Raw genomic sequence first — 10,350 nt, 5'->3', positions numbered from 1 at the left:
AACTGAACCGTCCATTCCCCTGTACGTTACCGAACCTTGGGGTTGCCATCTCCGAACTGATAGTCTGAGAACAGGTAGCACGCGCCGGGAGAGATGGCGACCATCGCCGTCCCGACGCCCCTGCCGTCCCCGGCCGCCGACGCCGAGAGCCTGAGAAATGCCATGCAAGGTAACCCTGCGTGCTTCTAGTGGCGTGTTAATGGTGACTTGTCGTCAAGTTCTCATTGATTTTGTTCCGTTTCTGCTTCAAGGTTGGGGCACCGACGAGAAGGCCCTGGTGGAGATCCTCGGCCGGCGAACCGGGGAGCAGCGCGCCGAGATACGGCGCGCCTACGCCAGCGTCTACAAGGAGTCGCTCCTCACCCGCCTCGACTCCGAGCTCTCCAGCCACTTCCAGGTACGCTCCCGTCTCGCATTCACAAGCGATCGATGTAAGATCACGATCGATGATGGACTGGTCTTTTTGCATTTTCTGCCCGTGAAGAAAGCGATGATCCTCCTGACGACGGACCCGGCGGAGAGGGACGCGAAGCTGGTGAGGGCGGCCCTGGAGAAGAAGCGGGGCGACGACAAGGACGCGTGGGTGCTCATCGAGGCCTCCTGCGCGTCCACGCCGGACCACCTCATCGCCGTCCGCCGCGTGTACCGCTCCCTCTTCGGCTGCTCCCTGGAGGAGGACGTCGCCGCCTCCTCCGCGTTCCAGCAGCCGCTCAGAACGGTAGGTGACAACGTCATCACAGGAGAAATTCACTATTACAACAAATTCAGGGAGTAATCAATCATGTCTGTCAGTCGCTGCTTAATTGTCCTGCTTCTTTCTTTGCAGCTGCTGGTGAGCCTGGTGAGATCGTACCGCTGCGCGGAGGAAGCCGTCGACGCGGACCTCGCGAGGCTGGAGGCGGCGACGCTGGCGGAGGCCATCTGGAGGAAGAAGCAGCCGCACGGGAGCGAGGTCCTCCGGATCGTGAGCACCAGGAGCAAGTCGCAGCTCACAGCCACGTTCCAGTGCTACAAGGAGGAACATGGCAGCGACATCGAGCAGGTTAATTTGTTGTTTACCCACCACAATTATATCAGACTGCTAGTATTTTTTCATGATACATAAAGCTCATTCCACTTGATGAATCAACCACCAACAGCTAGCTTAAGCTTAGCAAGTCAACTGAACTGAACCGCTTGTTGTTGTCCGCTGCAGGATATCGACAACTGCAGCAGCCAGTTTGCAAGGATGCTCAAGATCGCCGTCTGGTGCCTCACATCCCCCGAGAAGCACTTCGCAGAGGTAAGAGTGACCTCGGGACAGCGCTATTCCATTCCATTCCTGCAAAAGCCATGACACAAATTCTACATTCGTCAGGTTATCAGATATTCCATCCTTGGACTTGGAACAGACGAGGACGCGCTCACCAGGGCAATCGTGTCACGGGCTGATATCGACATGAAGCACATCAAAGAGGAGTACAAGGTCAGGTTTAAGACGACGGTGACAAAAGATGTCGTCGGCGATTGTTCGGGGTATTACCTGGATATCTTGCTGGCCCTGGTAGGGAGCGAGGACTGAAAGAATTTCTATTTGCAGGAGGGATGTGTAAAGTTGTGGGTGTTTGTATCAAATAAAGGTCAACAGACTGTACTTATCATCTTGTGTTGAGGAAACTGTTTTCGATGGTGAACTGCAACCTTGTTCGATGTGCAAAGACCAAATAAGTACCTCATTTTCTTATCGAGGCCTCTCATCTGTCCATCTTATGCTATTATCCAATTCCGACCCGTATTATCAGGAGACAGAACAGCTCATTCTCTGTTTGTAAGGGGGGATAGTACGAGCACAGGCAACAATCTATTATCATTCCATCTGATGCTATTATCCAATTCTGAACTGTGTTATCAGGAGGCAGAACATCTCATTCTCTCTTGACATGCATTCATCTATTCAGAAGCAGCAACAATACAGAAATGGAGAAATTTTGGAAACCGAGAACTCATGGTGGCCTTGTATCTACCCTCAAGCTTACATTACATACGAAGCCTCTTGTTTGAACACAAGGTAATCAGTCTACCATGAAAAGATGACCGAGTCTGCATATGGTTACAAGTACTAAAGTAGGACAACACAACTTCACATCAAGTTCTTGCTCATCTGATCATCTTATTCACTTCATACTAGAGCCTCATTTCTTCCTGGATGATGAAGCGGCCGCTATGATTCCACCAGCAACAAGCCCCACAAGTCCAAACGCGCCAGTGACAATGGCCATGCCAATCATACCATCTGCATTTATACACCAGCCAGTCAGTCATGTCAATCCTTTGAATGGAACCAAGTGGTACAGGTCAGAAATGGTGTGGCAAATAATTAGAGGATGGACCAACATTTATTTTCGAGGCATGTGAAAAACAGAGAGTATAACTCTTAACATGTGCTTTCTTGATCTCAAATTTAATGGGTGCCCCCACTGACAGCAGTGGCTGACGACGTCCAAGGCTTGCAGTATATGTGAAGAGCATTTGCTACTAAAGAACATTTGCCCTGTCGAGTGTATTTGGCATTTACAGTAGCATTCCCAAATTAATAACTACTATACTCATTTATCTAGTCTGAGATGGCAAAAACTAAAGAACAATGTACATTTAGTTACCTAGTCCGAGATTGGACATAGCATGTTAAGTGACATATCCTACCTCTTTTGGTTTTCTCCTCAAGGAGCCTTTGCAAAGTGAGAGCTTGCCTCCAGTCAGGTTGAATCTGGCGAAAACGTCATAGTGCACGTTAGTTAGCAATTTAGCATCGAATTCAGAAATGTGTCATGATTTAAATAAACACTACAGAGTTAAGCTACAGACTAACCATTTATCTACAATAAGTCAAACTATCATCACCAACAAAATAATAATAAATAAGAAAAATGACATTACAATCATCAGAACTGGCAGCAGCCTGTACCAAATAGAGCAATTATGCATAGCTTTCCAGCATGATATATTTATTTTTTTATAAATGTTTTAATAACATGATCATAGTTCATATATAAGTCCATGTTTTTTTCAAATATAAATAAATAATGACATGGCTTATTTTGATAAAGAAATAACATCAGGATAAAAAGTTAAAACTCCCTCAATTGGCACCATAAAAGCTTTCAAACTGAGTGGAATACAGTCTATAAAACACTTCTCTACAGTGACTCAAGTTAGCCTCACCAAGGAAAGAATAATATAGAACAAAAATGAAATTACCCCATAAAAGTTCCGGAACTAAGTTAAATATAGTCCATATCCATAACTGTAATGATGATAATAGTAATTATGAGCTCATGGCTGTAGCAACAAATGAAATGATATGTCAAGTAATCAAACCTGTATGCATCTTTCGATAAGTTCACGACTTCTTGTGTAATCCCCATTTCTGTAGTGTCCAACAGCCAACAAATAGAGCTTCACCCTCGTTTGTAGTGAGGTGTTAGACTTGCCCAAAGAAACTGCAAAATGCCAGCATAAATCATGAGCTCTTCCGGAGCGAAAGCAGCGGTAAAGAATGTAAGAATAACAAGCGAACACCAATCTTATAGTCAGCAGGATTGGCTTGATTGAAATGAATGTCCTAGATTAGAAGCTTAGGATTGCCTACATTTAGGGGCTGAGTAACATACATTGCTGTTCACTTATATGTGCTGCAAATCAACTTAAATTCTGCACGCTTTTACTTTAAAAAGATGGTGTCACATATTAATGACAGTTCAATAAAGTTTAAGTTTCTTCAGATGTGGCTGTTAGAAAGGAAGCGCTGGAATGGGCATCCAGAGGGCTGGACACTTCAAATCTTTTTAAGAATACTAGATAGGTTTCTGCAACATTGCTTTAAGAAGAGGAAAAATAGCACAACCAATTACAGTAACTGATGTTCCAATCAGTCCATAAAGAGAAGATCAGAGCTCCAATTGACGACACTTGTACAACACCTAGGCATGCCATGTGGGCATGGCCCTCCAACTTAACAAATCTTCTCAATAGATAGATTCTCCAAAGAATTTACGATCAACAACAATTGAAAATTTAAGAAATAGAATATACTAGTACCATTTTGAAACAAAATCAGAATGAACATGGGGAACAAACACTGAGAATGATCATAAGTCAAGTACTACGTGAGTTCTATTTTGTTCACTTAGGAATACAACCTTTTAACAGAAATGTTCAGAAAATGCAGTGAATGTTCGTATCTTAGAAGAAGTGAACTAGTCATATCAGTCAATTCCTGTTATCATCGAAAGGTGTATAGATGCATCACCTTCAAGCATTCCAATGCCGCGGTTGACATCCTCAGGCTGCCCAGAGTGAACAAGCGCCCAGGATAGCCTCATGAGGCTCTCGTTCTTCTGTTCTTGATTTGCAGCATCAGCAACCTCTCTCTCGCAACCCTGATACAAAAAACACGGACAATAATATATATTAGACCAGAACACGTAAGGACTAGGCTAGCGTAATAATGCATGATCAAGCACAATCCAACTGGACATGGAAGCACATAACTGGATAATGGTTCATCTAGCTTCACATAGAGTAGCGTGAGGGTGGAGCGAGTAAGCTAATTCTACAATTCAACAGCATATCTAGATCATATCTCAGAATCAAGTGACCAGTTAAAGTAACATGAAATGCCCTAAAAATGTTTGATCCTTGAGCGCCACAGCCAATGAAGTAACAAAACCGATCTGGAACAGATGAAAGCACACATGAACTGGGGAATCGTTAGCCCCTGAAATCCACATGACCACACCACAATTTCCCGACAATTCGCTGAGAATCAAGGGCTACCGTGCCAGCACGTGGTGCCAACACACATCTTATTCGTTAATCCAGGCGCAATCCGGAAATTCGGCCCCGGAAACACACCGCGCTTTGATATGGGTGACACATTTTGGGACGCACGGGAATTGGCTCAACTGAGTAATCAAGTGGCAGAATCACATAGTCTGATACCCGAACGCCGCTAGAAGTAGCATAACGAGCACCTATTTTAGGTAGACGAAAGCGTGGAGCAAGTATCTAGGTATTCGGCAGCGGAGCAGAGCAAACCCCCCAAAATCCCCATGCCCCGACGCAAAATTCCACGCAATTCCCCGAAGCGCAGGAACTAACAAGCCGGCACGGACTACCAAAACGCGCCTAATTCGTGAATCCCCGCACATCCCAGCGGGAATTCGGCGCCCCAAAACAACAGAGCGGAGTACGAAGAAGGTCAAAGCATCCATGGTGCTTCTGGAGGAAGGGGCGGAGCGGGGGACGGGAGGGTGCTTACGGCGATGATGTCGCGGTCGCAGACGGGGAGGGTGTCGCTGCCGCGGAAGATGGAGCTCACCGACTCGAAGAACTGCCCCACGTGCCCCTCCATCTCGTCTCGTCTCGTCGCCGCCCTCTCTTTTCAGTTGCTTTTTTCTGGGGTCGTTTGATCCGTGTTTGGGCGAGTTGTGTTTTATAGGAGGTTTTTGCTTGGGGAAGGAAATGGAACCTTGGTGACTAAGGAAGAAAGGAAGGTACCCAACCGAAATTGCTAAGTAGTTGAACTAGCCGCCACCGCCAGCCGGTAGCCAAGCGAGGAACCGATCCATCCATTCATGGCGTGACGGTTGTGTCAACGAGTCCAAAGGAGTTGTGCCAATGATGGGCCAGAAATTTCTGGAAACAGGGACAGCCAAGCTTATAAAATGCTAAATTTTCAGACATAATTGCTTATACGAAATTGTAAAATACAAGTTCTGAAAACATCTGTATGGTGCCACTGCCTCGTTTTCTTTTAAACTAGCATTAAGAACAGATTGAGGAAAAAAAACTGTATTATGTGTATTGGATGTGATCTTCTCGGAGCATGAAGACATTAATGAGATTTTATCCTTCATTCCAATTATTTGTTCCCTTCCCCTCACCCGAGAATTGCATTTCCCTTCACATATCAGGTCACACGCTAGGTCCGCCGGTGATTTATGGGTAACTTCATGAAGCAGGTCTTAACTTGGCACGTACAATGACATCACGAGCATAGAATTATCGCTGATGCAAGAAAAAATAGTTCAAGAACAGAAAGATGTGGACGAGTCGATCTCCATTCCTCCACTGCACTATGCTCTTACACTATCAGTTTCACAAACTTTAAAAGTTAAACACCATCGCTCAGCCAACAAATTTGGTCAGCAAGCCAATTTGTCATCAAAATATGTTCTAGATAAGGTTTAAAATAACGTGCTAAAAAATATTGGCAGCCTCCTTGAAACGCTATACACGCTATATCATGCTAATATCATGATATATTTTAAATAATTTTTTTTAAAAAAACATATGTAACATAAAAATAAATAATTTTCGTAAAAATGAAGGATATAGACATATAGTCTAAAAATGATAGAGCCATACATAGACAACCACTTAAACAATATATTCGCAAAAAAAAACCACTTAAACAATATCTCTAATTTCTAAAAGCCTAACATTAATATTCCACGACGTAACAACATAGCATAAATAAATATTATCTCCATTCAGAAAAGAAAACACAAATTGCAACCTATCACCACGATGAATAGAAAACTTGTTTTGTTAAAGAGGGTTCTAGATGGTTCTCAAACCGCGGATCATAGTACCAAAACCCGGAAACCGCACGGATTCCAGCACGGTTCTTGCCCGAGACCGAGAGGAAGAAGCAAGCAAAAGCAGAGAGGAGCCTCACTCTGTCATCGACCACCCTTGCGCGCACGAATCTCAGTCCGCGAGGTCACGGATTCACCCGCATTTCCTTCCCCGCAAAAATGTCGGCCGCAGCGAGGGCACGCGCGCCGGCGCTCTTGGCCGGCCTGCGGCGGCTGGGGACGTCTGCGACTGAGGCGGAGACGAGGGAACGCGGGGCGAGGTGGGAGCTCTTTGCGGCGCGGGAGTACTACGACTACCGCAAGTCCATCTACGGCGACGTCACCCACCGCGCCCTCCTCGTCGACGCCGTCGGCACCCTCGTCGTCCCCGCGCAGCCCACCGCCCAGGTTAGTCCGGCCCCTTCCCCTTCTCATCAATGCCGATCCGGTGACTGTCGCGTGCGGCGTCAGACTGTCAGGTGTCGGCGGCGACGCCATGATGCAGCGCTCGCTGGTCATCGTGGATGGATCTGTCAATGCCTGTATCTGATCGGCTCGTTCCACCTCTGTTTAGGTGTACAAGAGCATTGGCGAGAAGTATGGGGTGAAATACTCTGAAGATGAGATCCTGGCGAGATACCGGTGGGCGTATGGGCAACCGTGGGGTAGATCACGGCTCAGGTGTGGATTTCTGACACATATACGCGTCCTAATGACTGGCTTGTCTAATCTGACTCTGAACATTTTTGAAGTGCAGACGCACTTCTTCAGCCTAGTGCTCTCATTAGACACCACTAGTCTGTCACTTGTATATCAGCTGCTTTTAGTTCAGGTGCTGATTAGTGGCATCCCTTATTTTGCAAATTACAATAAAAAGGGAAATGATGGAAAATTGGCATCACCAGATTTGCAAATTACAACGATAGGGACTATGCCTTTGTCTCTGGGACCATAATCGCCAGCACCTTTAAATGGACTCAAATGGCTCTTAAAATCTATTAGTGGAACTTCTATACTGGAAATTCAGCTGAATGGTGTTAAGTGTTAACGGACGCATTCAGCTATGGTCTCAAGACCCTGCAAGCCCTTCACTCTGACTGTTTTAAGTCCCCAAATCCATGTGCTAATTCCAACGAATTTACATCAATTCAGCTAGGACCTCTCGTACGTCTTATGGGATAACCATCAAGGACTCGTTCTTCTACATGCCTGCACACTGCTGCAGTGGCAGAGCTTCTCTATAGTCAAGGTGGACCGTGACCTCTTCTACTCTTGAGTAAAATCCTTAAATATACCACTTAAATATCAAACAGTACTCAAAATTTAAGCACACGTAGTCTGCTTGGCCTCCTCGCATTTCCTGCCAAGCTCCGCCACCGCTTCTGCACTGCAGCTCTTGTTTATGCATGGATCCCATGCGCAAGACACCCCTTTGCCTCTTTCTGTTAATTGTAACTTCCGATAGCTCTTGCTGTACTTCTCAGTTCTCAATATCTTGCTATTTTATATAAACACAGAACCTCGTGATTGAACATATATCAATGGCTAGCTAAACTTGCATGTTAATCACCACCGGTGCTGTGGCTTCTGAATTTCTCATAAGTCTTCTTCATTTCTTTCACCAAGGTCACCATGTGTAATACATGCGTATGGGCGGTGCTGCGACCTCCTCCTCCAAAACATTCGATTCCATTGCCTCTTAAGCCACTGCATCGTCCGCCACCACATAATCCTCATCCTCGACCATCCCTGTTTTCTCCTATGCCATTTATATGGCGAACATCGGGTCACACATTTGCCATTTGCAATCCAATAACTATACCAACTTACCAAGTGGTGCACATTTTGTTTTGCCACCCTCTATCGGCATAGTCAGTGCCTTAATCATCAGGCTAGCATCTTTAATAATGTCTAAAAGGTTCGGTTATGGAGTTGCCAGAATTTCCAGCATGATAGAGCTTGTTTTGTTAAAGCTTGACACAGTTTCTGATCTTATGTGCCTCCCTGGTTCATGCAGCATGTTAAATGCTAAGCTCTTTATGTTCTTCCACTTATTCATTCTTCCCTTATTACTTATTAGCAAAACCACTTTATGGAAAATTATCCTGAAATAGTATTATGTGGGTTCCTGCACTCATTTAGAGGATCTTCAATCGCTTGAGCATAATCCCTTCCTTTGTTGTGTGTGGTATGTTACTGATCTCAGGTCCTATCTGTTGACCGAAGATCTCATTCTATTTATTTCCAACTTGGTCCAGATATGTCGATGACGGAAGAACCTTTTGGCAACACATAGTCTCATCTTCTACAGGGTGTTCAGACTTGGAGTACTTTGAGGAACTATACCAATACTATATGACAGAAAAGGTGAGGCTTAACTGTGGTTAACAAGTCAAACTAATTTTCTTTGCCTGATAGACACAATGAGAAATTCTGTTTATGCTTGCTAGGCTTGGAAGCTTTGTGATCCTGATGCTGAACATGTGTTTCAAGCTTTAAGAAATGCTGGTATTAAAACTGCTGTTGTCTCCAATTTTGATACCCGTCTACGGCCACTTCTACAGGCCTTGAAATGTGATTGCTGGTTTGATGCAGTTGCAGTGTCTGCTGAGGTATGTTGACTGATATTGCAAAATGGCTTAGATGTTAAGGTTCAGTGCTCTCTCTGTTCCTGTACAGCTGCAAGTTAGCATGTTTGTGTTATATTCTGCCTATGAGCTATGTGTAGTCAGTTTTATTTATTTTTCTTCCAAATTCCGTGTTATCATTATTTCTAGGAAAATCTTCTGTGTGTAATTTCTTCTCAATACTGTACAAGCAGGTTGAGGCAGAAAAGCCAAACCCAACAATATTTTTGAAGGCCTGCGAGCTTTTAGATGTCAAACCTGAAGAAGCTGTGCATGTTGGGGATGATCGTAGAAATGATGTATGGGGAGCTAGAGATGCAGGCTGTGATGCGTGGCTTTGGGGCAGTGATGTTTATTCTTTCAAGGAGGTATTTCTGTTCTTCTCCATCCCAACATTGATCATTTTATTCTCGTGGAAATTGTTTCAGGAGCAGAGTATCTTACACATCTCTTCACTAGGAAAATGATGCTCACATTTGTGGTTAGTTCATTTGTCCCCCACAAAATAATACTAGTAGTTTGGATACTAAGGACATGTTAAGTTTGTCATTACGCAAAAATGGATGGATACTCTAACCTGTCACCATTGGGGTAAACTTCCCTTTTTCTATCCGGAGGAGCACACCCACTTGAGGCTCAGATGAAACCAGGAAGAAGGGTGTGCCAATAGCCAAGAGCTTTCTGTCCTTGGATTCAACTCGCATCAGTCCTTGTTTGTGCTACTTTACTCGGTTGCAAGTCAGATATACACAGTAAAATGCAGTCTGTCTAATTCGTATCGTTGCTTATACCGGACCTTTGATCGTGATGCAGGTCGCCGAGAGGATTGGAGTCGAGGTGAAGGGATAACTGGCACTGGCTATCGTCGCGGGCAAAGGGGTTTCCTGGAGTGTGGTCATGATGCACGTAGGTAAATAGCAGTGACCCATCCTTGCTGCTCTAGCGTCTGATGCACAAATAAATCATGTTCGTTCAGTAATTTAGAAGCGTTGAGCTGCTGAGAGTTGGAACATTTCCCGTGCCTTAGTTGTCATTGTGCACTCGGTGTGTTTAGCTACTGATGTGATCGTCTCTTCTGATCTTCAACACGTACTGTTGGTGTA

At 44.9% G+C, this 10,350-nt stretch overlaps 3 protein-coding genes across 5 annotated transcripts; 2 read left to right on the top strand and 1 right to left on the bottom strand.

Annotated features, from left to right (window-relative positions):
• Positions 1 to 1,723, top strand: LOC127332160 (annexin D3). 2 transcript variants are annotated; one of them, XM_051358420.2, is made up of 6 exons: positions 6 to 169; positions 252 to 397; positions 485 to 718; positions 827 to 1,042; positions 1,196 to 1,282; positions 1,358 to 1,723. In XM_051358420.2, the coding sequence occupies exons 1-6, from the start codon at positions 94 to 96 to the stop codon at positions 1,559 to 1,561; spliced, it is 963 nt and encodes a 320-aa protein (XP_051214380.1). In that variant the 5' UTR covers positions 6 to 93; the 3' UTR covers positions 1,562 to 1,723. The 2 variants fall into 2 exon arrangements, with proteins under 2 accessions (XP_051214379.1, XP_051214380.1); XM_051358419.2 differs by having other exon boundaries at positions 1 to 169; positions 252 to 718.
• Positions 1,724 to 1,884: 161 nt separating this feature from the next.
• On the bottom strand, positions 1,885 to 5,506 carry LOC127332161 (mitochondrial fission 1 protein A). Its single transcript, XM_051358421.2, has 5 exons — positions 5,300 to 5,506; positions 4,289 to 4,418; positions 3,358 to 3,479; positions 2,683 to 2,746; positions 1,885 to 2,272 (listed from the first exon to the last, which is right to left on the bottom strand). Exons 1-5 carry the CDS (start codon positions 5,390 to 5,392, stop codon positions 2,172 to 2,174), a joined length of 510 nt encoding a protein of 169 aa, XP_051214381.1. The 5' UTR covers positions 5,393 to 5,506; the 3' UTR covers positions 1,885 to 2,171.
• Positions 5,507 to 6,654: 1,148 nt separating this feature from the next.
• Positions 6,655 to 10,350, top strand: LOC127332162 (uncharacterized). Of its 2 annotated transcripts, XM_051358424.2 has the most exons (6): positions 6,658 to 7,028; positions 7,195 to 7,301; positions 8,879 to 8,987; positions 9,071 to 9,232; positions 9,442 to 9,615; positions 10,061 to 10,350. In XM_051358424.2, exons 1-6 carry the CDS (start codon positions 6,801 to 6,803, stop codon positions 10,094 to 10,096), a joined length of 816 nt encoding a protein of 271 aa, XP_051214384.1. In that variant the 5' UTR covers positions 6,658 to 6,800; the 3' UTR covers positions 10,097 to 10,350. The 2 variants fall into 2 exon arrangements, with proteins under 2 accessions (XP_051214382.1, XP_051214384.1); XM_051358422.2 differs by lacking the exon at positions 10,061 to 10,350 and having other exon boundaries at positions 6,655 to 7,028; positions 9,442 to 10,054.

The sequence above is a fragment of the Lolium perenne genome, chromosome 4 (genome assembly GCF_019359855.2).
Source record: "Lolium perenne isolate Kyuss_39 chromosome 4, Kyuss_2.0, whole genome shotgun sequence".
In the NCBI taxonomy this organism is placed as follows: Eukaryota; Viridiplantae; Streptophyta; class Magnoliopsida; order Poales; family Poaceae; genus Lolium; species Lolium perenne.
Note: the sequence above shows the minus strand (reverse complement) of the source record. Positions and strands in the feature narration are given on the sequence as shown.